This window comes from Chionomys nivalis, chromosome 2 (assembly GCF_950005125.1).
Source record: "Chionomys nivalis chromosome 2, mChiNiv1.1, whole genome shotgun sequence".
NCBI lineage: Eukaryota > Metazoa > Chordata > Mammalia > Rodentia > Cricetidae > Chionomys > Chionomys nivalis.
The window spans coordinates 109,364,444-109,389,857 of NC_080087.1; the positions used below are offsets into that span (position 1 = coordinate 109,364,444).

The following is a 25,414-nucleotide window of genomic DNA, read 5'->3' on the forward strand; positions in this document are numbered from 1 at the left end:
TTTACTTCCTACTCCAACCTTTTGCCCTTCAAACACCTTAAAAAATACAAAAACAAAAAAACTACAAACACTGCCACCTAGTGGAATAAGGTGGTTCTCCAGCATAAGCCACATAAAGTCCTTTTATTCAGCACTGTCCACTACTTCAAGCTAAATGCTGAACAGTGTTAAATAGAACTGTTATTGTAACTGAGAAATTACCCAGCACTCCAAATCTTAGTGGCTTGCTTTAAAGGTCATATAGAAATCAGAGAATTAGGACATTAAGGAAAAGAGTAAAATGACCTAACAGTTGATGGGATGGAAAGGAAATTCTCAGTAGCACATGATCAGTTCATAAAACTAAGGTATAACTATCCTTAAAATGTTGAAAATAGGTGGGGGAAAAAACCTCTGAGCAACTACTCCTTCAAATTAGGTGTTATGAATACACTGGAAGTTAGAGAATACAGGCAGACAATTCCAGTAAGATGGTTGAGATTTTATAGTTTTATAAAGTTAAAAAGAGACAAAGATAAATATAAGATCCATAATAATAAGAATAAAAACCTATGATAACAGACTAAACATAGGCAAATCATGTATGAAGTTCTATCTTTCTTACATACGGATTATAGCTTGAAATAAAGTTATCTGATACACAATGTGTTAGGGCAGGAAGCACCCTAAATTCAGAGACATCAGGAGTTAGGTACTAGACAACAATTCATGTGAAACCCGGGTTTTAAGAACACTGCTTATAAGGTCAGCTCTCTTATCAGTGCTACTTGAGGCAAAGATAACAGCTAACAAGGAGGCAGAGTTTCCCAAAAGTTGCTGTTGAATGGGTACAGAGAGAGGCTTAAGAACAACCTCATCTGAATAGGTACAGATTGTGACTCCCAACAGACTGTGTTGGGGAACAGACAAGGAATAAGAGCATGTCAAGAACAAAGTGAGCAACTTTTAGCTCCTGATACATGAAAGACACATCTCAACTTCAAGACAGAAAATAAGACTCAAACCTTGCCATGTAAATTAAGCCAGTAAGTAACGATATACTACAATTGTTCTTGGGATTTAAAAGAAACAAACCTCAAACATGACATATGAATCATGGAAGAGAAAGCTGATGGCCAGTGATGGCCTGCCTACGTAATTCTTTAATGACAGAGGCTGTATCAAATCCATCTTCACCTCTCAAAAACCTACCATGAAGGTGTGACCAGTAGCCCTCAATAGAGTTGAATAAATCAATGGTAGGTTACTGTAGACATTCAGTATTCACACTAAATTGAATATGATCATTTTTATCAATGGAGAGCCACTATTTTAAGACATATAAAGGCTACATAAACAAACACCTAAAGACCTCCTCTAGCAAAGGCCAGGCTCAAAAGAGAAACTATTTCCCAGCTAAAGGTTTAGACCCTCAAAATTTCCTAACACACTAGTGGCACTTATTTTAGGATAAGCCTCAAATGTAAGAAATTGTATGAGCGAGAAAATAAGACAAAAATGGAGGTGAGATACATGGAGGCAGAATGTTGTATACATAATAAATAAACAAATAAAATGAAAAAAGAAATGGAGGTGAGAGGAAAAGAATGTGCATTCTAAGAAAATAAGGAATTCACAGAAGCCAACCACATTGAAACACAGAAGATAAAAGCTCTGAAATGAGTTTTGAATGGGAAGCAGCCAGATCCCTAGTAGTCAGGATAAGATAGTAGTCTCATTCTTTACTGGCTAGAAAAACCACAGATAGATTTAATATAGTGTATATAATGCATGCACACAAATGCACAATAAGTGCTGAAATAAATGGTCATTACTGTTCAGGATATAACTCTCCCATTCAAAAGTGGCCATTACCATTTCAATTTCCTTCTATGAAAATACTAGGTTGGGTATAATAGCTCATGTCTATAATCATAGCAACTTAGCAGGACCAGGAGGACCACCAAGTTTGAGGTCAACCTGGTCTGCAAAACAAGTTCCAGGCCAGCCTATAGCAAGATTCTGATTCAAAAGAAAAGAGAAAGAGAAAACTACCATTTTTATCTCCTTCACTGCAACCCTGGGTTGTCATTCAAAGAGAAATAAGTGCTCTTGAATCTATTATGTATCCCAGGCCATCGGGAAGATACTCACCATATGAGGAGGAGGAGCTGGGCCTGGAGAGAAAGGAACCCTTCCCCACATTTTCATGATATCACCAAGAGGCTGGAAGCTTTCATCACATGCTCTCTTCACAAGCAAAGACATTGTAAAATAGCCCGCCTGAAACCATTCGGCCATCTCCTGATTGTTAAAGGGACCTAAACACAAGAGCAGTAAGAATCTGGTCAGGTTCAAAGATAAATATATTCCCTGAGTCTCATGTTCATACAAACTTTTATAGTAGCTTACTGCAGAAAGTGACAAATAGTTTTGTATTAGATACAGCAAAAATAAAATTTTGAAATACACAGTGCTTTGTCTATTTCACAGCTAGTGCTCTGCTGCTGAGCTTCATCCCTTTACACATCCTAAATTTTCATCAATGCTTTAATGACTATAAGCAACACAACTGTCTCACCCTCTGCAAATACTCCTTCATCAGAAAACTGAGATAAATATACAGAAGAGCAGATAAATACTTGTGGGCTTCGCATCACTGAGGAGTAGAGAATATAAATCCTCAGTGCTAAACACATTCTCAAATTTTTGTTATGTTCTGCTGGAGATTAATGATTGCAGGATAAAAAAAATAATATAAAATACAAGCAATAATCAACTGAATTAGGGCAAATTACAACTTATTTACCCAACAAGACTAAATCTGGCCTTGAGAAAAAAAATAGCATTCTTTAATCAAGTACGTTAAACATAAAAACTTACAGATCATATAGAACAATTCAATGTTTTCTAGGCATTAAGAAACGTTTTTTAAACGCGAATGGGTGTTTTCCTTGCACAAATATCTGTGCACCAACTGTGGCTGGGTGTCCAGAGTGGCCAGAAGAGGGTGTGAGATCCCCTAGAACTTAAGTCAAGCTTGGATCCTCTGGAAGAGCAGTGAGTGCTCTTACCTATGAGTCATTTATCTAATAATCATCTCTAAACTGTTAATTAAAATCATGCATATATGTTCTTTAACCACCACAGAATCAAGATATAAATCAACACAATACTAACAGGAAAATTCCTAGCTTAAAAGCTAAAAACACTTCCAAATAATTCATGGGCAAAAACTGTATGCGTGAGAGCATGTACATTTCACATACTCTAAAGTATAAACCACGACTAAATTTATTCCTGGAATACAAAGTTGATTCATTCAAATTATGAAAATTCACCAAGAAGCTGAATATAGTGGTGAATGTCTTTAATCTCAATACTTGGTATGAAGGGATTGCCAGTATTTTATACCACATTACATGTGGCATATAATTATTTCAGCTCGTCCAGAAATGTTGAACACCCTTTAATATTAAGGAGGGTGGGTACATGTTTCGGGAGTGCATAAACTAAAACAACTGCAATGATACCAAGATGACTAGCACAGCCCCAGCACAATGATGACACCCAAATTTGTGAAGTGTTCTATATTTTTTCTGACCTTCATATATGCCGAAAGAATTGAAATAAATGGCACCAAGAAGAAAAAGATTTTAAAAGGGGGGGGGAGAGCCAGGTAAACATGCTTACCACTAAGTCTAACAATCTGAGTAAGATTTCTGGAAACTAAAACTGGAAAAGACACAATGCTTGCAAGTTGTCTCTGACTTCCATACCATGTATGCCCATATGTCCATACATTTACACACACATAGGTTCAGCAGTTAAAAAGCACTTACTGTTCTGGCAACAGAACCCATAGGACAGCTCACAAACACCTGTACCTCCATGGAGGCAGTAAGGATTGACACCTCTGGCCTCTGTAGGCACCTGCATACATGTGCATATAAACCCCACCCTGCATGCACACGCGCACACACACAATTAAAAATAATAAAAAGAAAAAAATTTAAAGATATGTAAGATGACTAGGGCAAGCAAGATGGCTCAGTAAACATAGGCACTTAACACATAAACCTAGTGACCTGAGTTCTACTCTAGGAACCCATGGAAAGGTGGAACGAGAGAACCAACTCTACAGAGTTGTCCTCTGACCTCACACATCGTGCAGATAAACAGTGAGAATAATAAGCTTTGTAAAAGATAAGGATCTACCCCCCAAATATACACAACCATGCCTAATAGAATGATTTTTGTCAATTGGCTTTATTATTTCTAGCTACTTAGGAAGACTGGGGCAGGGGTCTTCAACCCAGAAGTGTAAAATCACTATGTGTAACACAACAAGACATTGTCTCAAAGAGGAGGAAAGAGGCTGAAAAAGAGGAAATCTCTATTAGACACAAAAGCACAGGTAAAGATGCTCAACAAAGCAATCAAAACTACAAAACAGGGCTGGAGAGATGGCTCAGCGGTTAAGAGCATTGCCTGCTCTTCCAAAGGTCCTGAGTTCAATTCTCAGCAACCACATGGTGGCTCACAACCGTCTGTAATGAAGTCTGGTGCCCTCTTCTGACCTGCAGGCATACACACAGACAGAATATTGTATACATAATAAATAAATATTTAAAAAAAAAAAAAACTACAAAACTATCCAGGTCTGGGGGAGGACATTCAAAATCCCAGAACTCTTAAAGCTAAGTCAGGAGAATTAAGAATTGGAGGACACCCTGGGTTATACAACAAGACAAAAACAAACAACAAAAACCTTACATACAACTGAATATCCTAGTAACTACAAAAATAATAATAGCTAGCAAGGATGTAGACAAATTAGAATCTATGTACCTTTGGTTAGAACATAAAACAGCACTAGGGAGGCGGAGGTACTAGGGAGGGTGCCTGCAGAGTGGGTTCAGGACAGGCACCAAAGCTACACAGAGAAACCCTATCAAGAAGAACCAAAAAAGAACATAAAACAGTACAGAAGCTGTGGAAACAGTTAAAACTCATTTCCATATAGTCCAGAAGCAGGTGTGGTAGAACATGTCTAAAATGCTAACATTCAGGAGGCCGAGAGATAGCAGCTCACAGGATGTATCTGAGCTACACATGGAGACCCTGAACCACAGTAAAGTATCATTATACACTTGCTAGAATGATTTTAGAACAAAGAAAAACCCACAAAATTTATTATCAAACTCTGGTACAGATACAAGGAAACAATAATGGCATATAGAATTGTTCACTCACTCTGGAATTAAAAATCTAAAGATGCAACTGCCATAGTACTTGCACTTCTGATCACTTATACTGAAGGTATGATAGACTTTCACATACTGCCCATAAATGCTTACATCAGTTTTATTTGTAGCAGTCAAAAAATTTGAACCACCCAAATGTCCTTCCTCAGATGAATGGCTAAACAAACTATTATAAATTAACATCATTCACTATGACTCAGTAATACAAGGAAACAAAGTATGACTTTCCAAGTCACCTGCATGACTCTCCAAGGATTATACTAAATGGACAGCACTACCCCCACCATTCTATGCTGTATGAGTCTACTTACAGAACATTCCTAAAACGATAAAATATAAAAATGTAAAACAGATTGGTGCTTACCACATATTAACAAAGCAGTGTGAAAACGAAATATATGTTGCTATAAAAGGGAAACAATGCTGCTAAAATGCAAAGATTCTGAATCTCAACTGTCAACACCCAGATGTTCTGCCACTGAGAAAAACTGGATGAAGGACAATTTCATGTGAAACTACAATTATCCCAAATAAAATGAATTTATTGCTGGGTGGTGGTGGTGCACGCCTTTAATCCCAGCACTCGGGAGGCAGAGACAGGTGGATCTCTGTGAGTTCGAGACCAGCCTGGTCTACAAGAGCTAGTTCCAGGACAGGCTCCAAAGCCACAGAGAAACCCTGTCTTAAAAAAGCAAAAGAATTTATTAAAATGCACGTATATACAAAGCGCTGTTCTGAGGTATCTTAACATTATACTTGGATGTTAACAATGAACAAATATATACAAGACCAGGCATAGTAACTCCTATGGAAGAGAATAAGGCAGGGAAAGAGGACTAAAAGTAGATGTTAACATGCTGGAGCCCTCAAAGGATATATTCAGTGAGTGCTGTGCTAAAACTGACATTAACATACCAACAAACAACTCAGGCTCTAACGATTTTAAAAACAGAAATAAACCTATATGGGCTTTTTACAGCATTCTCTCCTCTAATCTAACTCATTCAAATCGTTTAAGGGATTCATTTGTAATACATGCAATCTTTTCTTAGTCATTTTAGTAATTCTCTGTGGTTTATATATAGCAGGTCTACTTCAGCAAATCAGTCAAGGTTCTCCAAAACTGCTGCCATCATTGTCTGTTGGTCTAGGTATCAAAGCACAGAGAATCATTACCTGCCTCTTACCCAGCTGGGATGTGTGGAGCTCAGATAATGCACAAACCATTTGCTGACACTGTTGTCATTTTGGTCATCACGCTCTACTTGTGTTCATTTTCCTATGTGATCTTCTTTGTACTTACAAAGAAACTCTGTTGATTTTGTTTTCCATTATGCAAACAAACATTAAACAAACACCCCTTCTCAGGAGGTTCTGAAAGTGGCATAGATAGTTCAGTACTTAAAGTGAAAATGGGTTGTTTACCTTGGATTTCCCCCTGAGGGTCTTTGTAATACCACTTTTGCATTGCTTCGTGCATCAGTGGAATCGACACTCCTTTAGCTCTGTGCTCTTGCAGTTTTGATGTCAATCTTTCATCATCTAGTGCACTGTCTTGGAGATAAGCCACCATCTTCTCAGCTTGCTAGTAACAGAAGATAAAAGGATTCAGGGAACAAATGATTTCGAATTCATATTATAAGGCTAGCAATAATGATCACTGTTTTTGAACTACTTGATTCATGAAAGACATTATGCAAGAACAAAACCATTAACAACCTAATCCCATATCAGAAAAGAAAAAAAATATAGATCAAAGACACAAAATAAACCAACTAGATTGAAATACAAACCAGTATGGATCAAAGCCTAGGCTTCAAATAAAGGTTTAAAATACGCTATGTTACTGCTGTTGTCCCATTCTAGATTGGTTTCACAAACCTTCATGTCTGTGTAGAGATGTTAAGAGAATAAAAGGCTCAATTAATACAATTCCAAATAAATTACAAGTTTCACTAACATATCACTAACCCTTCCTTCTACATTTCCTGTCTCTAACCACAACCAACCTGAAGGAAAGAGAAGTTCTACAGAAAATGAACTCATTTATTTTTCATGTGTTGTTACACACAATCTTCGGGAAACACAGACGTGAATAAGAATGTTAATTAAAGTCCTGAGGCTTTTAACCATTATTCCTGCTGTACTTGAAGTAAAGAACACAAAACACACAGGGACCATCCACAGCTGCTTGTATTCACCATTTTTAGCATTCCATTAATGTCCAAAAAGAAAAGAAAAGAAAACAGCTAAGGGCAATCGCAGAAGAGCAAAAAATAACCTGACATAATGACTACTACATAGCAGAAACTTAAAAGCATGAAATGATCTGAAAGACAATTACTCACACAAACATTAAATAACCAAACAATTTTTCCAGTACTTTAAGACCTAGTGCATAAAACTTCTGTATTGGGATATACATGGAAGTGTGAGAGGAGAGGATAAAGTAACCTGATTTCACCTGTTCCAAGTGTTTGAGGCCCTCTTCATCATCTGGCTCTGTGGAAACACTGCCCATACCAGGAGCCTCAATGGCTGCTGTCTCAACTGGCCGTGAGGCAGAAGCAGGAGTGGGAACAGGAGGTGGAAGAATGACAAGAGGAGAGGCTGTATCTGGAGGAAGCTGTGTTGAGGGTTGCTGGGAGGCAGGCACTGTTTCTAAAGGGAAAGAATGTAGAGTAATGAATTTCTTATAAATGTGGAGACATCTCAAGGTTAATTCTACATTAATAAGTGGAACAGTCTACTGTATAGGCCTGACTGAGATGTCGACCCTGAAGCTACTTCCTATGGAGAAATGCAGTATATGTCCCTAGAATGACGTTTAAAAGTCCATAAAGCTTCTTTCTAGCAATGTCACTATAGCATCTAGCCAATAATTAGTGGTATCAGTCAATCTACTCCATTCAGAAAGAGCAAGCCTCTAAATAGTAAAGATTAAGATACTCAAAGCTTTTCAAAGACATGTCATCTCATCAAAATGTGTATGGAAAATCCCTGTAATAACCTAAATACCTGTCTCAAGTAGTAATATAGTGTAGGTTTTGAAGAGTCTTACCAGTATAGGGCTTTCTTTTTTTTTCAACTTTGCTTTCTCTTTTTTTGGGGGGGTGGGGGGCCGGCGGGGAGCTTTTTGGAACTCACTCTGTAGACTAGGCTGGGCTTAACTCAGACATCCACCTCTCTCTACCTCCTGAATCTCCAGGATGCTGAAATTAAGAGTGAGCTACCACTGCAGTTTAAATATTTCTTTTCTCTCTCTCTCACCCTCCCTTTAATTTTATATGCATTGGTGTTCTGCTTGGCATTTATATCTGTATGAAGGTGTCAGATGCCCTGGAGGAGGAGTTACAAACAGTTGTGAGCTATCATACGGGTACTGGGATTTGAGCCCAGGTCCTCTGGAAGAGCAGCCAGTGCTTTTAATCACTAAGCCATCTCTCTAGCCCTTGCCGAGGTTGCTAGCTGAAACCTCTCAATATGGAGGCTCCTAAAACAAATGTGGAAGACGGTGTAACTAGGTCAAATTGCAGTTTCTCCTTTAAAACCTTGACTGTTCAATTACAGAGCCTCTTCAAATGCTTGCTCCCCTCAAGCATTGCCAAATTTTTCTTAAGTCCAAGCTATACATGCTGCCTCTTTTGTGTAACCACCACCTACACCTGATAGATAGAACTTCTATTTGCCCCTTCTCATCAGTAAAGCACCCTGTCAAAGATACACAGTGACACAAAACTGCTAGATTCAATGATTTTTCTCTTACCATCATTAGATAATATGGAGCAACAGACATTATTGATCCCAATTCGAGGATTGAACGATCCACCTCCTTCCTGCACTTGTAGGCTATACTTTTGCTTCTCAAGGAATTCTCTGGCTCTTAGACCTAAAACTAAGAATTACTCAAGCTTCTGTTTCCAGTTCTCTCTTTTCCTCGCCCCTACAAATTGTATGGTTTTGTCATTGTGCTCTTCATTTTATGGACTCTATCTCTCCATCCTCCTAATTACCAACTGCTGGGATTACAGCCCTGTGTCACCACAATGGACCCAGCTAGAACTTTAGATTCTTACTATCTCCCTGGCTCTAAACTGCTCCCATCCAGCTACAGTCCCCTCATTTGGTCAACTCTCATTCTTCTTCATGCTTCACATTCAATGTTCTAAACAGAATTTAATCATTCCTCTCTCAAATGAGCTCTTCGACTTCTGTTTGTTTTCTGGTAACTAATTGTCTGAGCTACCTTAGCTATCTTTGTCATTTTCCCACCATGATGTATAATCAATAACTAAGTTTGTCAATTTTTGACTAAAATCTCATCCTCCACTACCTCAATTTATAAGTGCACTGCCTACCTCATTGTGTCTAGTCAGAAATTCAGGTCACAAAGCAGCCCATGTGTCTGGATACCCTACATAAAGCTATCAAATCTAAGTTCCAACCATATTTTCTACCAACCTTCTTAAGCATACATGGTATCTATTTTTAAAGGGAGAGGGGGTGACCTGAGGGAACAGCAAAATGGCTCAGTGGTTTGGGGGTACTTGCTAAGTAAACTTGACAGACTGAGGTCAATTTCCAGAACCTATATGGTAGAACAGGATAAGTAACTCTTAGAAGCTGGTTTCTAAATTCTACTTGTAGGTACATATGTGCATGTAACATGTAAACATACCCATGTGGGGGTGGGAAGGAATAAATGTAATAAATAAAACTGTTTCCTGCCCAATTATACAATCAGTCTTATTTTCTCACTATACTTTCATTGTTCTACAATGTAGTTCTGGTACTACAATGTTCTCTCAATTGATCCAGCTTTATCTATACCTCCAAATTCTACTTTCTATTTCAAGGTCATCTTTTAAGACTACCTAGCTCCTGAACCATCCCAAGAGCCTGCTAACACAATTTAACTCCAGGACCCCCCCCCCAAAAAAAAAATCTGGAATGATAACCTTTAATACACACCTAATAAGAATTCTCAAAATATACGTATCTAGACTCCGCGATTTTCTTGAATAAGATTTTTTATCTACTCTTAGGCACAAAACACCAAGAAACAACTATTATGAATCAAACAGGTCTCAAGAGACGAAAATCTTTCTCCTAGCTGAAAAGTTATGAGCAGACAGCTGCTCATTTTTCTTTAGGGATGTGACTACTCACAGATTGTGCATGCTCCAGAGGATGGCTTCACATACCTGTGCACATGGGCAGACCTATCTGGTCTTAGTGAGTTATTTAAAAAAAAAAAGGGGGGGGGGGTGAGGGCTTGTGGTGGGGCAGAGAGGGAGATGTGTTAGGGAAGTTCCAGAGAAAACTGGAGTGGGTTGGAGGGAAAGAGATTTACACAGGATCAAAATACAGTGTGTGTGTGTGTGTGTGTGTGTGTGTGTGTGTGTGTGTGTGTGTGTGTAATTGTCAAAGAAAATATTTAAGAAAAAAAAGAGGTCTAAGACAAGGTTTCTCTGTGTAGCCCTGGCTGTCCTGGAACTCACTCTGTAAAGCAGCCTGGCCTAGATCCAGCTGCTTCTGCCTCCCAAGTGCTGGCATTAAAGGCATGTATCACTACCACCTGAAAACAAATTTTTGGTTCAGATCTTCAATATATTAGTCTGGGGGTGGGGGGATAGAAATACACCTCAATCTTTATAATATTGTTTTGTTAGGTGTATACATATAACATTGTTATCTTAACCACATAACAGTACTAGTTTCTAAGAAACAGAAGACAATAACCTAACAAGGAGGGAATAAAGTTTCAGCTATACAGAGAAGCACAAACAGGAAAAAAAAAAAAAAAAAAAAAACAAACCAGCACAAATCAAGGCCAAAAACATTTTTAGGGTGGTAAGCACAATGTGGAGAAGATAAAAGAGCTGATGCTAAAACTACAAGGGAGTCATGTGATAGATAGATCTAAGTCTAGCAGGCCATGTTACCAAGGGCAGACTCTTATGGTGACTGAGTCCTTCAACATCATCCATTACAATACACTATTTAAGTATTTGCATGAATAATCAAAGAAATACACAATAGTGTTTTTAAGATGTATGAGTGATCCAAGTTAACACTATAAAAGTTGTATAAAGTCTTGCTTTCTAGCAAAGGTGAAGATCGACTTCCACACTGACCCAGGTACTCCTCCTGTTCCCTTGGGACAATGGTATTTTTGTGTGAGGTTGAATATATAATACCAGATGGAAGGCAACCATCTGCTACGGGAATCCAACAAATACAGAGGATCCCAAACAAATGTACAAATGGAATCAAGACAGCTACATCACCTTAGGAACTGAGGTGCTTATCTCCATTCTTACAAATTTTAGCCCTGTTTCCATAAATTCTGAGATCTGGGGAGATGAAGAAAGTAACATCTGACTGCATTTACTGGCAATGATACCTATTCCAATCGCTCATCCCCTGAAAACAGTTCCATGGTGCTGGCGGAGGCTGTTCATTCGTTTCCCAGCTGCCCAGAATCCCCAAGTAACACACAGAAACTGTATTAATTAAATCACTGCTTAGCCTATTAGCTTTAACTTCTTATTGGCTAGTTCTTACATCCTAAACTAACACATTCCTATCATTTTATATTTTATCATGAAGGTTGTGGCCTACCAGCAAGGTTCCAACCAACAGCTCAGCATCTTTCTCCTCTGGAAGCTCCATGACTTCTCACTGACTTGCATACTTTCTTCTCTATCTGCTTGGAACTCCCGCCTTACCCTATTCTGCTAGGCCACTGGCTGAAACAGCTTTATTTGTTAACCAATAAAAGCAACACATAGACAGAAGGACTTCCCACACCACTTAAGTAAAAGGTGTCACACCAGTTACCACTGGTCTCAGCAAAATCGCATTTTAAGTCTACTTTCACAAATACATACCATCCCCTCTGCTGGGCACCTTAACTGGGAGACTAGTTTCTGTCCTACTCTCTTCGTCAGGTTTTTCCATTTGTTCAGCTTTGGGTTCATCTTTCCTCTCCACCTGTGGTGCTTCTTGAGGCTGATGATCTGAAGGTGTACCTGGTCTAGCCGATGATAATGATGTTTGAGGTGCTTCCTCGTTAGTTTCTGGAACACAAAGCCATAGTAAGTGAATTCAGGGAAGTTTTTGTTTAAGTGGAATTCAGTAAGACAAAATGGGCCTTACCAGCTCCTGCTCTGTCTGTTTTTTCTCCCTCTTTCCGGTTTGCCTTATCAGGTTCTTTGGCCTCTTCATTATGGCTGCTGTCAGAGTCAGAGCGCTCTTCTCCCTCCTCCACAGGCCTAAAGTCCATTTCCTGCTCTTCAGGAATAGGTTCTTTCTGCACTTTCTGTAGCAAGAAAGTAAATTCAAAGGTTAACAGCATATTTGGCTTTGGTGTAAGGTCAGGTGCCTGTCGTGGCATTTAAAACAAATTTCTTACTTTTAGAGAGAGGAATGCTCCAGAGGAGTCAAATGTGCCCATTTCTTCTTCAGCGTCCTCTAAACACCATTCCGGCAAGCTATCCCTGTCATCATCTATGCTCCCACTGCCAGAGCGCACTCTTCGGTAACCTCGCTCATCATCTCGATCTCGAAAATCAAACTCAAACCTCCGGCGACGTTCCATGTGTTCCCTCCAGCCTGTAGAACGAGGGCCATCTGAGTTGAGAAAGACAGAAACCTTAGGAAAGGTTTATGACAGTATTTGAAAAAGAAAATAATGGTTATGAAATAAAGAAGACAATGACAACTAAGAGCAAATTCTAACAGATCAGCCTTCTAAAGAAAAAAAAATCAGGAGAACTGAGCTCAGATCATTTACCATCACTAAGTGACAACGGTGTTTACCTTCAAAGTTTGTGGTATGTTAGAAAGCTAAGCTTTAAAAGATAAATTTAAGCCGGGCGGTGGTGGCGCACGCCTTTAATCCCAGCACTTGGGAGGCAGAGGCAGGCGGATCTCTGTGAGTTCGAGACCAGCCTGGTCTACAGAGCTAGTTCCAGGACAGGCTCCAAAGCCACAGAGAAACCCTGTCTCGAAAAACCAAAAAAAAAAAAAAAAAAACAAACAAAAAAAAAAAGATAAATTTAAAACAAAGCACACTGAAAGGATACTATATTCAGAAGATGTACTCTGAATAATTAGGTCATTCAGTGAGCACTGATTACTTGTATGGCCCACTCCTAGCCAAGACTTAGAGCACTGGCTGTCTCTCTGAATTAAAGCTCATGTTCTCTCTTTGGTAGGTATTAAAACAGTACCCTTCTTCTTACAAAAACATTACTCTGAATTATAACAGCTCCTGTGTCAACTCATAATATCAAACTCACCATACCTAATTACTAGTGTTAATTTCTTGCTTATAATTCTGACCTCCAACAACAACAAAAATTCATGAAATTTCGGCACTGATAGGTTATGATGCCCAAGATTTTATATGGCAAATCTCCCAGCACAGGGGCAGAGCAGGGTTTACCCCGTTCTGCAGCCTCTGCTGCTTACCCACAGCAGTGTACTTCCTCCCTTCAACTTTCATCTGTTCTTACTTCTCCCTGTCTAACAGCCCCAGGGGCATTCCTGAATCCACCCCAGCATACTTTTTACTGAATCTACTTTCCAACAGAAAAAAGAGCCTGCCCAGTCAAGGTACTTTTCTAAAACAAAAGTACTCTTTTTAAGAGGAAAAGGGAAGTTCTTGCTACATGTCCAATCCACATCTATGAGTCCCAAAAGAAAGGTGGTTTTTAAACCTTTATTTTCTAGTCTTGACTCTAAGGGAAAAAAACGAAGCCAAAATGAAATGCTCTTACTCCTGAGGCCAAATTTGCTAAAAGAAACACTCTAAAAAATACTGTAGAATGGGAATGGAGGGGGAAAAATACTGTGGAAAAAATTAAGATGCCAAAAACAGATGTTAAATACAGAACTTAAGTTCAAAAAAGAACAGATACTTCCATTTACTACCTGCTGAGAGCACAGAATTTTATATGTGCTTTGTTTAAATGTAAGGCTAGAGCCATTACTCAAAAGGAGTCTTCATGATCAAATGTTAGATTCCAGAGTCGGCTGTCCACTGCTATCATGTCTAAACAGTCTAAGTATGCACACTGATAGGAATCTATCCTTCTAGGCACTCAGCTCCTGTTTCCCTCTTACTGAGTTTCCTAAGTTCATCTCCAAGAGTGGAGGCTTCCCTGTCCTCTGAGTCCTATCTCCAGCTATATCCAGCTGTAAGCCCCGCTTTAATAAAACTACATCCCATACATTGTCTTACCAAGAGTTAGTAAAATTTTACTCATGAAACTAACTGTAGCAAGTGAGGCATACAAACTTACTAAGGCTGACCATAGCTTTATATGGGATTTACATCTAGAATAATGTGAGAAATTTTCAGAAGATAAATCAACCTAAAATATTATACTGAAAATTACTATAACTCTAATAAAAGATTATAATCTAAGAGGTGGAAATTAACTTATAACAACTAAGTAATCAGACTACATTTTCAAATATGCCAGATTCAAAAGTAAAACATATTCACAAAATTAAAAAAAGTTTTCTCCAGATCTCTTTTATCTTTATCCCATAAAACATCTTTTAAAAATACATGGACAAGGTGGGGCAGAAGTAGATTGGGAGGCTGACAACAAAACAAATGAAGAATGATTAAGAAAAGAGGGAAAACATTGTATGACCAAATTCTATTTAATAGTCTCAACATCACACACTTGGGCTCAGAGGCACTGTTCATCTTCCAAAACATTCACCTTGTTTGTTTTTGACCAGCTGGAATTTCTCTTCTCCTTCAGCCCAGATTCTGTCCATTCTTCACTGAATGCTTATTGGGAACATAAGTCTACAACCCCTCTCCTTACAGGCAAGCTCACCACAAAATGCTGCAAGCCTTGAACAGAACTATGACATGTGGTTGCCTAGGATACAGACTGATGAGAACTGCCTGGATCCTATGATATAAACAATGGCCACTCATGACAGAAAATTTGCCCAAGGGGCAGCTGTAAAGAACTAATATAATCATCAGACTTTTATCAAAAGGTTAATTCTATTATGCTTTTATCTACATACCATTTGGTAACAAACTAAATGCCTGCTACAGTGTGTCAGCTAGGTTAAAGGTTTGGCTAACAACTTGACTTTAAAATGAGAAAAATACTAACATTGTTATAGTATCCACTACTTAGGTAACCTTCTCTGGCATACAGCTGGTATTATTATGCTTCACAGGGCTGACACCATTCTGTTTATGTGACCCCACTATTCAAGCTACAGTACATCTGAGCATCATGAGGACTGAAGCAAAGGAGCTTCACAAAGCACCAGTGTCTTCAATTATTGGCATAGCTAATGCCCAAGAATGGTTTGAAACATTAAGAGTCCAAAAAAACAACTTAGAAATTTACTAATCATTACTACTCTTGTTCTCTTTTCTAAGGTCAGGAGGACAAAAGAATAAACTTGTGATTATTCCTGACCTAAGTTTAAAGTTTATTCTTCAAATAAAATCTCCTTCTCCCCCAATCACATTTTCAAGGGAGAGAAAAAGGGAAGAATAATCCTTTCTTGTTCAGGAAAAATACCCATGAAGACGATACACATTCCAAACATATAGTTATACATTTGTAAGGTTTTTTTTTAATATCCCCTATTAAGTTTTAAAGAATGCTACAGACAGATTAAAGATTAAGAGGTAGACAAATTGAATGAACTCCTCCCCCATGCTTGCAAATGCAGGCAGGTGCTTCCTATTAAACCACACTATTTGCCCCAGGAAAATAGAAAAGTGATTTCAATCAACTGAGTAGATGTGTTGGGGAATTATTTTGTTGAAATATTTTTGTAGTAAAAAAGACTGAGATATGACAGTATAAGTGATTTCTTTTTAAAAAAGAAATAAACTATTTTTCTTTTCCTTTAAATCCCAAACATTTTTAGCAAGCTCTCATTCAGTTCCTTTGTGCTTTATACAACACGACTCTTACCAGGGCTGTGAGGCCGCCACCTCTCTCCATCCCTTCTTGACCCAGCTAACCGCCAACCTCCATCTTCATCTTCTCCATTTTGTTCCTCTCTAAAGATTCGCCAGTTTTCACTTTCTGACCGTATAAATTCATGCTTTCTCCCCATAGATGTTGGTCCACTTTCCTCAAAATTTGGTCTCCCTATAAAGATAAAATATGGTAAGTTAATACGGGCTTTTACCAGTAAAGATTTTGAAAAACAAGTTAATACTTCAAACTTTCTCCCTATCTGTTCCTTCCAATGTTCAAAAAATGTTAATAAATTAACTGCCTATATACATAAATATTACACTTTTCTTAAAGCTGAATGCTCAAAGACTCAGCAATTAAAAATAATAAACAAAAATAGTATGTGCAATTTTAAAAGGCATACAATGAGGAGCTAGAACAATGGCTCACAGTTAAGAGCACTTGCAGAGAATCCTGGTTCTGTTCCCGGCACCCATACAGTGGCTCAAAACCCTCTTCTGGCCCCTGCTGACACCAGACATGAATGTGGTGAACATGCATACATGGAATCAAAACACTCATACATAAAATAAAATAAATCCTTTACCAAAAAAGGACATACACTGAAAATCCAACTAATTTTCCTTCTACATAAGAACTCCAGAGACTTAGTCCCCAGAACTAAGAAACCAGTAGTTCCCTATAAAATCTTCCAAACACTGCCCATGTGTACATTTAGTCATGTATAATGTATAACACATTCCCTGAGGATAACATACTCTTTTGTAATATTAAAATTTTCATCCAATGGTGTATTTTGCCAGTCTTTCCCTATCAGCATACACTTTTTAAAGACATTTTTAATTATATTACCTTAACTTATATAACCAACTGGCATGGGTTTAAGTCTCCAAGATCAGAAAACGTATACATTTCAACCAGTTTTACTAAAAAACAGATTGGAAATTCAAAAGTGAAGGCAGTGTATTGTAAAGACTCATTTACTCAGCAATAGAGGAATATGACAAATTGATTTCTGGACAGAATTCAAAGCTATGCTATCTAACAATGTCTCAAGAGTTACTGAATTAAAAAAAAAAATTGTAGGCAAGGTAAGCCAAACTGATATATGCTGATATGTAACGTCTTACAAAATCTCACACTAGCTGAAAATAAAGAACTAGAAGAAAATTGAAACCCTCAATCTTCAAGTTACATGTTCTCCTGGTGACAAATCCTTTCAATTAATCCATAATGAAAATTTTAAAGAAGAAGGAATTCAATGAGGAAATCCTTGTTTCTAGTTATATTACATTTTATACATACTAAGATTTAACATTCTGTTTGTCCACACAGTTTTTCATTATTAGCAGCTTTATTCCAACTAAATAATAAAATACCTTAGATCGGAGTAGCTAGACAGCTCAGTGGGTAATGGTACTTGCTATCAAACCTGACAACCTGAGTTTAACCCCTGGCAACCAAATGGTAGAAGGAGAGAACTAACTTCCAAAGTTGTCATCTGACCTCCACACACATGCACCTCACTACACACACAGGAGAGGGAGAGAGGGAGAGAGGGAGAGAGAGAGAGAGAGAGAGAGAGAGAGAGAGAGAGAGAGAGAGAGAGAGGGAGGGAGGGAGGGAGGGAGGGAGGGAGGGAGGGAGGGAGGGAGGGAGGGAGGGAGGGAGGGAGGGAGGGAGGGAGACTTAAAATGTAATTAAAAAAAATTCTTAGAAAAGAGAAAAGACATTGTCTGCTAGGAAAAACACTATTTGCTTTTTGCTGTGGTCCAAAGCTTCCAGGATCCCCCCCAATAATCCCTAGCCATTGGTATCCATGTATTAATTTTCTCTTAAGGGTGAGCTGAAATTACTGCCAAAAAATAGAATATACCTAAAATAATGTCACTTTCTGAATCTAAAGTTGTTTTTTGTTGGTGGTGGTGGTAGTGGTTGTTTTTTGGAGACAGAGTCTCACTGTGTAACCCTGGCTGGTCTGGAAGTCTACTATATAAACCAAGCTGGCCTGCCTCTACCTTTTTGAGTACTGGGATTAAAGCTGGGTATCACCATGCCTAGCTCTGATTCTAAAATTTAAAAGGCCTCTCTCTTCAAGCATCTTGGAATCATTCTCTGAAAAAAGTCAGCTATCTGTAGTGAAGCTCATACTACAAAGCCTTGAGGCTCTTCACTTATAGAAACATAAGATTGAAAGCAGTTCCAATCCCAAAAGAACCTTTAAAATGACTAAAGAATAGGCAGACAAATTTTACTGCTTTCATTGGCTAGGTGTCTTGGACTAGCCAATAAATGAAGCAGAGAAATAAACATGCATGGCATGGTAGCATAAGTCAGTCCATAATCCCAGCAATCAGGAGGTAGACGGTGGATCACAAGTTCACATAGGAGTCTGAAACCAGCTGTGCTAAATAAAACCTTAACTCAAAAGTCATTCAGCTGAGTTCTGGGGTCATCTATATTATGCAAAGACCAAAATAATCACTTAACTGATTTCTTCATTTCCAATTCTTCTTATAGGAAGTTAATTTTCCCACTTTATGACTGAGAACATTGAGGCTCAAAAAATAATCCAAAAAAAAAAAAAAAAAAGTACAGACACACTCACTCCTTGCACTAAAGGACCTCCCAGGCTCTTCTGCTTAGATGAGGGGCCAATATACTTTATAAAATACTATGTTTGCTATATGGCTTCATGAAAAATGTAGCTACCCTCACAAAAAGAGAAATTTAGAAGAAACCCTTAATGTATTTGAATATAAAAACAATGAGGAATGGTCACAAATGCTATTGAGCTGTGAGAACACAAAGTACTAATTACAGAAGGCTAAACTAATCTAGCCACTCATTTTCATCATCTGCTTTTCCACACGGGACTTTGGGAGTAGTGAGCATATTAAAGTAAGCAATATAGTACTAATGGCAAAATGCAGAACTCGCCAAACACCGATTATCACTTTTCCTAAAAGAATAAACTATTAGAGGCTTTATTAAATAAAAATTAAAATCACCAAAGTATTAATAATGTTACAGTCTTAAACTGGAAGGCTAAAACAAGACTGCCAAAAAGTCCAAGGCAACCTGAGCTATACTACAGTGAGATGAGAGTGAAAGTGAGGGCATGAGCGAGCATGGGAGACAGCACATGAGAAAGAGAGAGCAAGAGCAAGTGAACTGGGAACATAACTAGGCCACAATTTAATGCATACATACAAACATACATAGAAACAAGATGAGTGTTCTTCCCTCCCCTCACTATATTGTAGACAGGCTTTCAATAGTTGGGCTCACGTAACCCTTCTGCTTTTGCTTTTCAAGTGACTGGGTATAGACCATCACCAGAGAGCCGAGCCTGGGTAACACTCTCAATGGGACTATAGTCCCATTTTCCACTTCTGAAAGCAAATATTTCTCTATGATTATTCATTGCCTAGCAAGACCAGTAAGTCAGTTATATCCTGACATTTCTCATTTGAGAGGAGTGGGTCTGATATGAAGCAGCCTGAATTTACCTGAACACTAGTAAATCAGTTAACAGAATTCAAATTTTAGTTACTAAATATCTATTACTATGAAACAATTTCTAAGAACTGTCATATGCTTTTTACTAATATACATATATACTAAATATTACATATGAATATTAACAATAGAAAGGTTTCAATTATGAATTACTGGTAAAGCAAGGACACCTATATGACAACAGTCCTTATAATCCCACATCTAACCTTCAGGACGCATAGTCATTTTCCATAGAAAAGGGTGAAAAAGACTCAAGGACTTGTAAATAGACTTCACTCTTTCCTACTCTCCTCTTCAAAAACCTTTAATTACAGTTCAACGTTCTTGGGTGTACATATAAAAGATGTGCAATTCATTGAGTTTTTAATCAAACAATTGTACAAAATTAACACCTTAGCTGTTTGTTTAAAAAAAAAAAACTCTCAAAAATCTTCACATATTCCCCATCAGCCTTTTCAAATCTATGCAATATCCTGATTTCTTAATTTTGCCCTTTAAAACTTTAAAAAAAACTTTATTTGGGGGAGGCTAAACTGTGACTGGGATGATAGATAGATAGATAGATAGATAGATAGATAGATAGATAGATAGATAGATAGATTTATTTGGGGTGTTGGGTGCATACACACCAAAATCCACATGTGAAAAGACAGAGAACTTGGTGAGGCTAGTTCTCTATCTTTACATGGATTCCAGAGATTAAACTTAAGTCATCAGGCTTGTACAGCAAATACCATACTCACTGAACTTCTTGATATAAATGGAATATTAATATACCCCTGAAAAATATCTTGTTCTTTCACACTGGTATACAAGATTTCACAGTATGAACAGTTTCAATGTATTGCTCTTGAATTGTTGACATTTAGGTTGTTTCTTGCTTTTTGTTATTATGAACTGTACATTTATGAGCATTCTTATACACAAATTTTAGTAAGCAAAGAGATTATGTTTCTTTGGGTACACATCATATTCAGCTTACTATCATATATTTTCCCAAAAAAACAGTATTACTTTGCTATTTGACTGTTTTACTCAAACCTAGAGTAAAAGATAACAGGGTGTCTCTTCCATACACAGACACAATTACACAAGTAGGATTATAAAGACAGACTTGAACATAGTGTCTGCTCTCTAGGCCACAGACCAGGGATGCACATGGAAATAAAGGACCTGATACATTATAGTTGATACAATGTCCTGATATAGTACACCTGATCGTCTTAATAACCACAGGAGATTAAGTTAAACCTCACCATCTCTATTGTTCCTGTGCGGAAAGGGATACCTGTGGGTAGTTTCCCAAGATCACATAGCTGAGTCATGAATCAGAAATAGAACCTAGGCCTGCAACCTCCTAACCCATCTCTACTACATTACTCTCAGTGGGTTACTCACAACTATGCACAATGGAAGCAGCCGGAAATTCTAGTAAAATTGAAGTAGGAAAAGGAAGATCTAGGATTTAAGCCTGCCAAGCTCCAAAAGGACAACAGTTGGTAAAACTTAGGAGATGTCAACATCCATAGGCAGAAACTACCTTTATTTCAATATTTCTACCAAATTAATTTCAAAATATTTATTTCTGAAAATAACTGGTTAACTTCTCCAATAGAAAAGTTTTGTTCTTGAAATTAATTTAAGAACTGTGGCTTCAAACAATATAAAAAATATATTTCCAATTGCTCTAATAGCTAAAAATGGCAGTGAATGAAGAACTACTCTAATAGTTTGGAATTCTTTCTAATTAGTAGGTATCTGTTGTATAAGTTTTGGTCAACAAGTAGAATGACGAAGAGATTCACTTGTATAATCTAGTTTTAAAGTAATATAGATTTGTGTACTCTTTTTGTTTTAATTTTCAGGACAAACATCAGCCTGCTTCTGCCTTCCAAGTGCTGGGATAAATGGCATGTGCCACCACGCCTGGTAGATTTGTGTATTCTTGATGAAACTTAAATGACAAACATCAAAGTTATTCACAGACAGTTTAAAAGATGCTATCTTATGCTCTTTTTGTGTCTAATAATTGCAGTGTTCTATGGTGGCTAGAGCTACAATGAGGGCCACCCACATGGGCCCTTCCCAGCACTCAAACTCAAACTCTTCTCTCTGTAATACGTCAGAACAGTGACAAAGTTGAGTAAAGAAGAACTCTGGTAACTTTTTAAAATTCAATTTATAAAGAAGATTATTTAAAAGTGAATCTAACTCTAATAAAATACTCTGTAAATGCATGTCTATAAACTGTACAGTTCCTGGCTAGAGAGCAAATAGAAAGACACAGATCAGAATTTTCTTTTTAAAAATATCTCAGGGAATAGGAATATGCCCCCACCCCTACAGCCCTCATGCTTGCTGTCTGCTGGTACACACCTAAAAACTGCCTGGAATATCTGAGGAAGGCAGTCACTGGAAAAAGAGACTAGATAAAGCAGCTATTCCCAAGCTACAATCAAGGGGGAGCTTGGGGCTGAGAGTCCCTACACTGGAGTATGCTATGACCAAGGATACTTTGTTTTTCAGGAAAAATGGTCTAAGGCTTTCAGAATCTTAGTGCTGTCTAAGATCTTCAAAAGGTAATATAAGAAAGAGAAAGAAAGAAAACTCATTTTTTTCCTGCTCAATATAGTAAATAGAGCTGCTGTATCAGAAAATAATATTACCTACAGAATACTTTATGCTCTTATCATGGTCATTTAAGGCATATAAAAGCTGTTAAATACATATGTACTATATTATGTACAAGTAGTATCCCCCAATGACAGTACATACTTGTTTCTCCCTTAACATATCAAGGCAGAATAGGAGTCGTCTACAAATTAAATGAAAACTGAGTGCTGACTTCTGCCTGGTCTTCTGGGTGGACTTCCTAAGGAGAAGGAGTGGTAAAAGGGCACCTGTGTGCATGTTTGACTCACAGCCAAAAATGGTGTTTATGGAAAACTTCAGATGGAGCACAGAGGCATTCAGCCAACAAAATCTACAGCTGTGAAACTTGGAGCTTACAAGTACCCAAACTCCAAAAGCAAAAGTGGAATTATGGGACAGACTTTTGAAGCTTGTTTATGTGCAAATTTTTGTAGCAATTAACTTTGTATTTTTCTATTAAGTAGTGAAAGGGAATCCCATGCAAGTATAGACACTTACTTCCCTTTGTTCTCAATAGTTACTTATAAACATAATTTCAGAAAGGTGAAAATAGGAGTTTAAAGTCTACTCTAGAAGTCTCTAAACTTTTGCAGCCTAATCTCTGCTCAGCTGGTGTGCACAGTCCTGAAAGCTCAGCGCCTTCTGGCTGGACGACTAGGGGAGCTGCAGTATGTAAAAATGTCTCTGAAAAAGTACCTCAAACAATGGGCATATGTCCCCATCCCCAGAGCGCTCACGCTCAGTGTGCTGACAGCATACCCAGAAGCTGCCTGTCAACTTTCACCATGCAAAACTGGAGTCTAGGTATCTTTAACATAGTTATATAAGTTAAGAATACATGTAATCAGTCAGATAGACCAGATACAAGAGTAGGCAAAATACTGCACTCCAACAAATCCTTTGTCATTTTAAAAAAAACTGTAGTGTGTTTGTAGACTATTTACTAAGCTACTTCAGCTAAAATAGGAATCAGTACCTTTAGGGACAGAGATTTGGATCTAATAAAGACTAATTTACTTGTTTGTGACACTAGACATAATCATTACAATTCTTAACCAAAAAAAAAAAAATCAATGGAACAGTAACATTTATGTTCATACAAAGAGATCCTTTAGATCCTATCCTACTCCAATTACCTTACTGTGACATACCTACTATGTCTTTTAAGGTGAAGGTGGCATGTCTCATATGCCATAACCAATGTCACCTCAGCCAAGCTGATAGTACCATCTTCCAATGATTTAGATACTTGAGTGACTGTCATTAAAATATTGAGCTCCCCAAAGTCAAAGTCTCACTTCTAAAGTCAGCCATCAGTGGTCACTGTCCACGGCTTCTCCCAAGTTGGAAGTATCCCAGAATCAAAAAACTACTTCATATAAGTCAATGTGTGGGTACACATTCGTGTGTGTATGTGTGGGTGTCAGTGTGTAGCTGAGGCTGGCTTCAAACTCGCAGCAATCCTACTGCCTCAGCTGGCCAATGGCTGACATTACAGATATGAGCCACCACACCTAGTAAAGACACTGATTAACTTACTCTATCATCTTTGTGTCAATACAGTCTAAACTAGAGTATATTATTGAAAAGTCTGTCGGGCACAGTGGTACATGTCTATAATCTCAGTACTTGTGAGGCTGAGGCAAGGAAATCGTAAGTTGAAGGCACAGTAGACTACAGAGTCAAAAAAAATTTTTTTTATTTAAGGTGGGAGAGGTTTCCTAAATTGAATGACACTCTTTTCTGTCTTACCTACTGGTTCAAGATAGTGGCAGATATGCTAATGCCCTGCTTTTGGGGGGAAGAATGACCCACTACTTGCTCTAGTGTTTCTATTGCTTCAGTTAGGTGTTTTCCTCAATCAGCTAGCTGAAAAATGACCCAATGTGTTCCTACTAACAAATGCAGGGAATAAATCTTACATGTGAATCTCACCTTGATTACTTTCCCTGGTTCTAGTGGTCAAAGTTACTAGGGCTATGCCTAAACTTGTATCGAAATGTCTGGCATTAATAAAACAAAGATGGAATTAATGTATTTTTTAAATTGTGAAGGGCAGGAGAGAAATCCACAAAGTCGGATTTCCCTTCCTAAGTAGCATTAGATTGGTCTACATTCATAACTTTCCCAGCAGGCCTTCCCAAGCTTTTACTTCAAACAAGCAGTGTCTTTGTTTCCCAGATCCTCTTATGTATAACATTTTATCAAAGTTTTAAAATTGGCAGCTAACAGAGGAGGAGAAAATACTGCTCACTAGGTATTACACAAGGCCATACTTTCAGCTCATGTGGAGGCTGTTACAACCTGGATTGCTGACATTTTTCAGGTAAATGCAATTTCAGTACTGAGCTACAGTTCCTGTACCATGAACACTGTTTCATTCTACTTCATCACACATACCAAAGAGAGAGAGAGAGAGAGAGAGAGAGAGAGAGAGAGAGAGAGAGAGAGAGAAGAAAGAAAGAAAGAAAGAAAGAAAGAAAGAAAGAAAGAAAGAAGAAATAAAAGAAAAAAAAATCCGCCAAGGATCACTAAAGCAAGCCTTAAGAAAACCCCTTCCTCCTTTCACCAGGGTGCTGTAAAGAAAAGTACAAGGCATCAAACAATCATATTCCTAGTCAAGCTTTTACTATACAACTTGAAAACCAAGCAAAAACCAAAGTCTGTTCCCTTGCAATTAGGAAGAAGGAAGGAGGATGTGTGCACTGTTTAGGTAATTAAATGATCTATACCTACTCGTATGGAAACTAATTGGAGCCATGCTGATGAGGTGAGATCTGATAAGAAAGTTAAAAAAAAAAATCAACTCATCAATTATGCCTAAACATCCTTACTCAACTAAATCTCCCCTCAAGAAATGGTGGAAAAAAAGATTACTGAAAGAGATACCTCACACTTTAACAGGCAATATAAGGAGAGAGGGCTGAAAGGAAATCTTGCAGGGAATTTTATCCCTTTGAACTTTCAAATAAACTCTTAAATAAGATTATGCAAACTTACTAAAAACCG

At 37.9% G+C, this 25,414-nt stretch overlaps 1 protein-coding gene and 1 non-coding gene across 4 annotated transcripts in view; one reads left to right on the forward strand and one right to left on the reverse strand.

Annotated features, from left to right (window-relative positions):
* The window catches only part of Gigyf2 (GRB10 interacting GYF protein 2), a 139,664-nt gene that overhangs the window by 42,193 nt on the left and 72,057 nt on the right, over positions 1-25,414 (reverse strand). For 2 of the 3 annotated variants that reach the window (XM_057754637.1, XM_057754656.1), the window contains exons 9-15: positions 16,223-16,402; positions 12,664-12,881; positions 12,408-12,570; positions 12,140-12,328; positions 7,711-7,907; positions 6,672-6,831; positions 2,134-2,300 (exon numbers count right to left, since the gene is read on the reverse strand). In XM_057754637.1, coding sequence (XP_057610620.1) covers positions 2,134-2,300; positions 6,672-6,831; positions 7,711-7,907; positions 12,140-12,328; positions 12,408-12,570; positions 12,664-12,881; positions 16,223-16,402 — 1,274 coding nt within the window. The remainder of the gene's footprint in view (positions 1-2,133; positions 2,301-6,671; positions 6,832-7,710; positions 7,908-12,139; positions 12,329-12,407; positions 12,571-12,663; positions 12,882-16,222; positions 16,403-25,414) is intronic. The other variant, XM_057754646.1, reaches the window with a different exon arrangement.
* LOC130870570 (U6 spliceosomal RNA) lies at positions 3,471-3,577 on the forward strand. Its single transcript, XR_009056715.1, has one exon. It is a non-coding gene; the product is annotated as a U6 spliceosomal RNA (small nuclear RNA).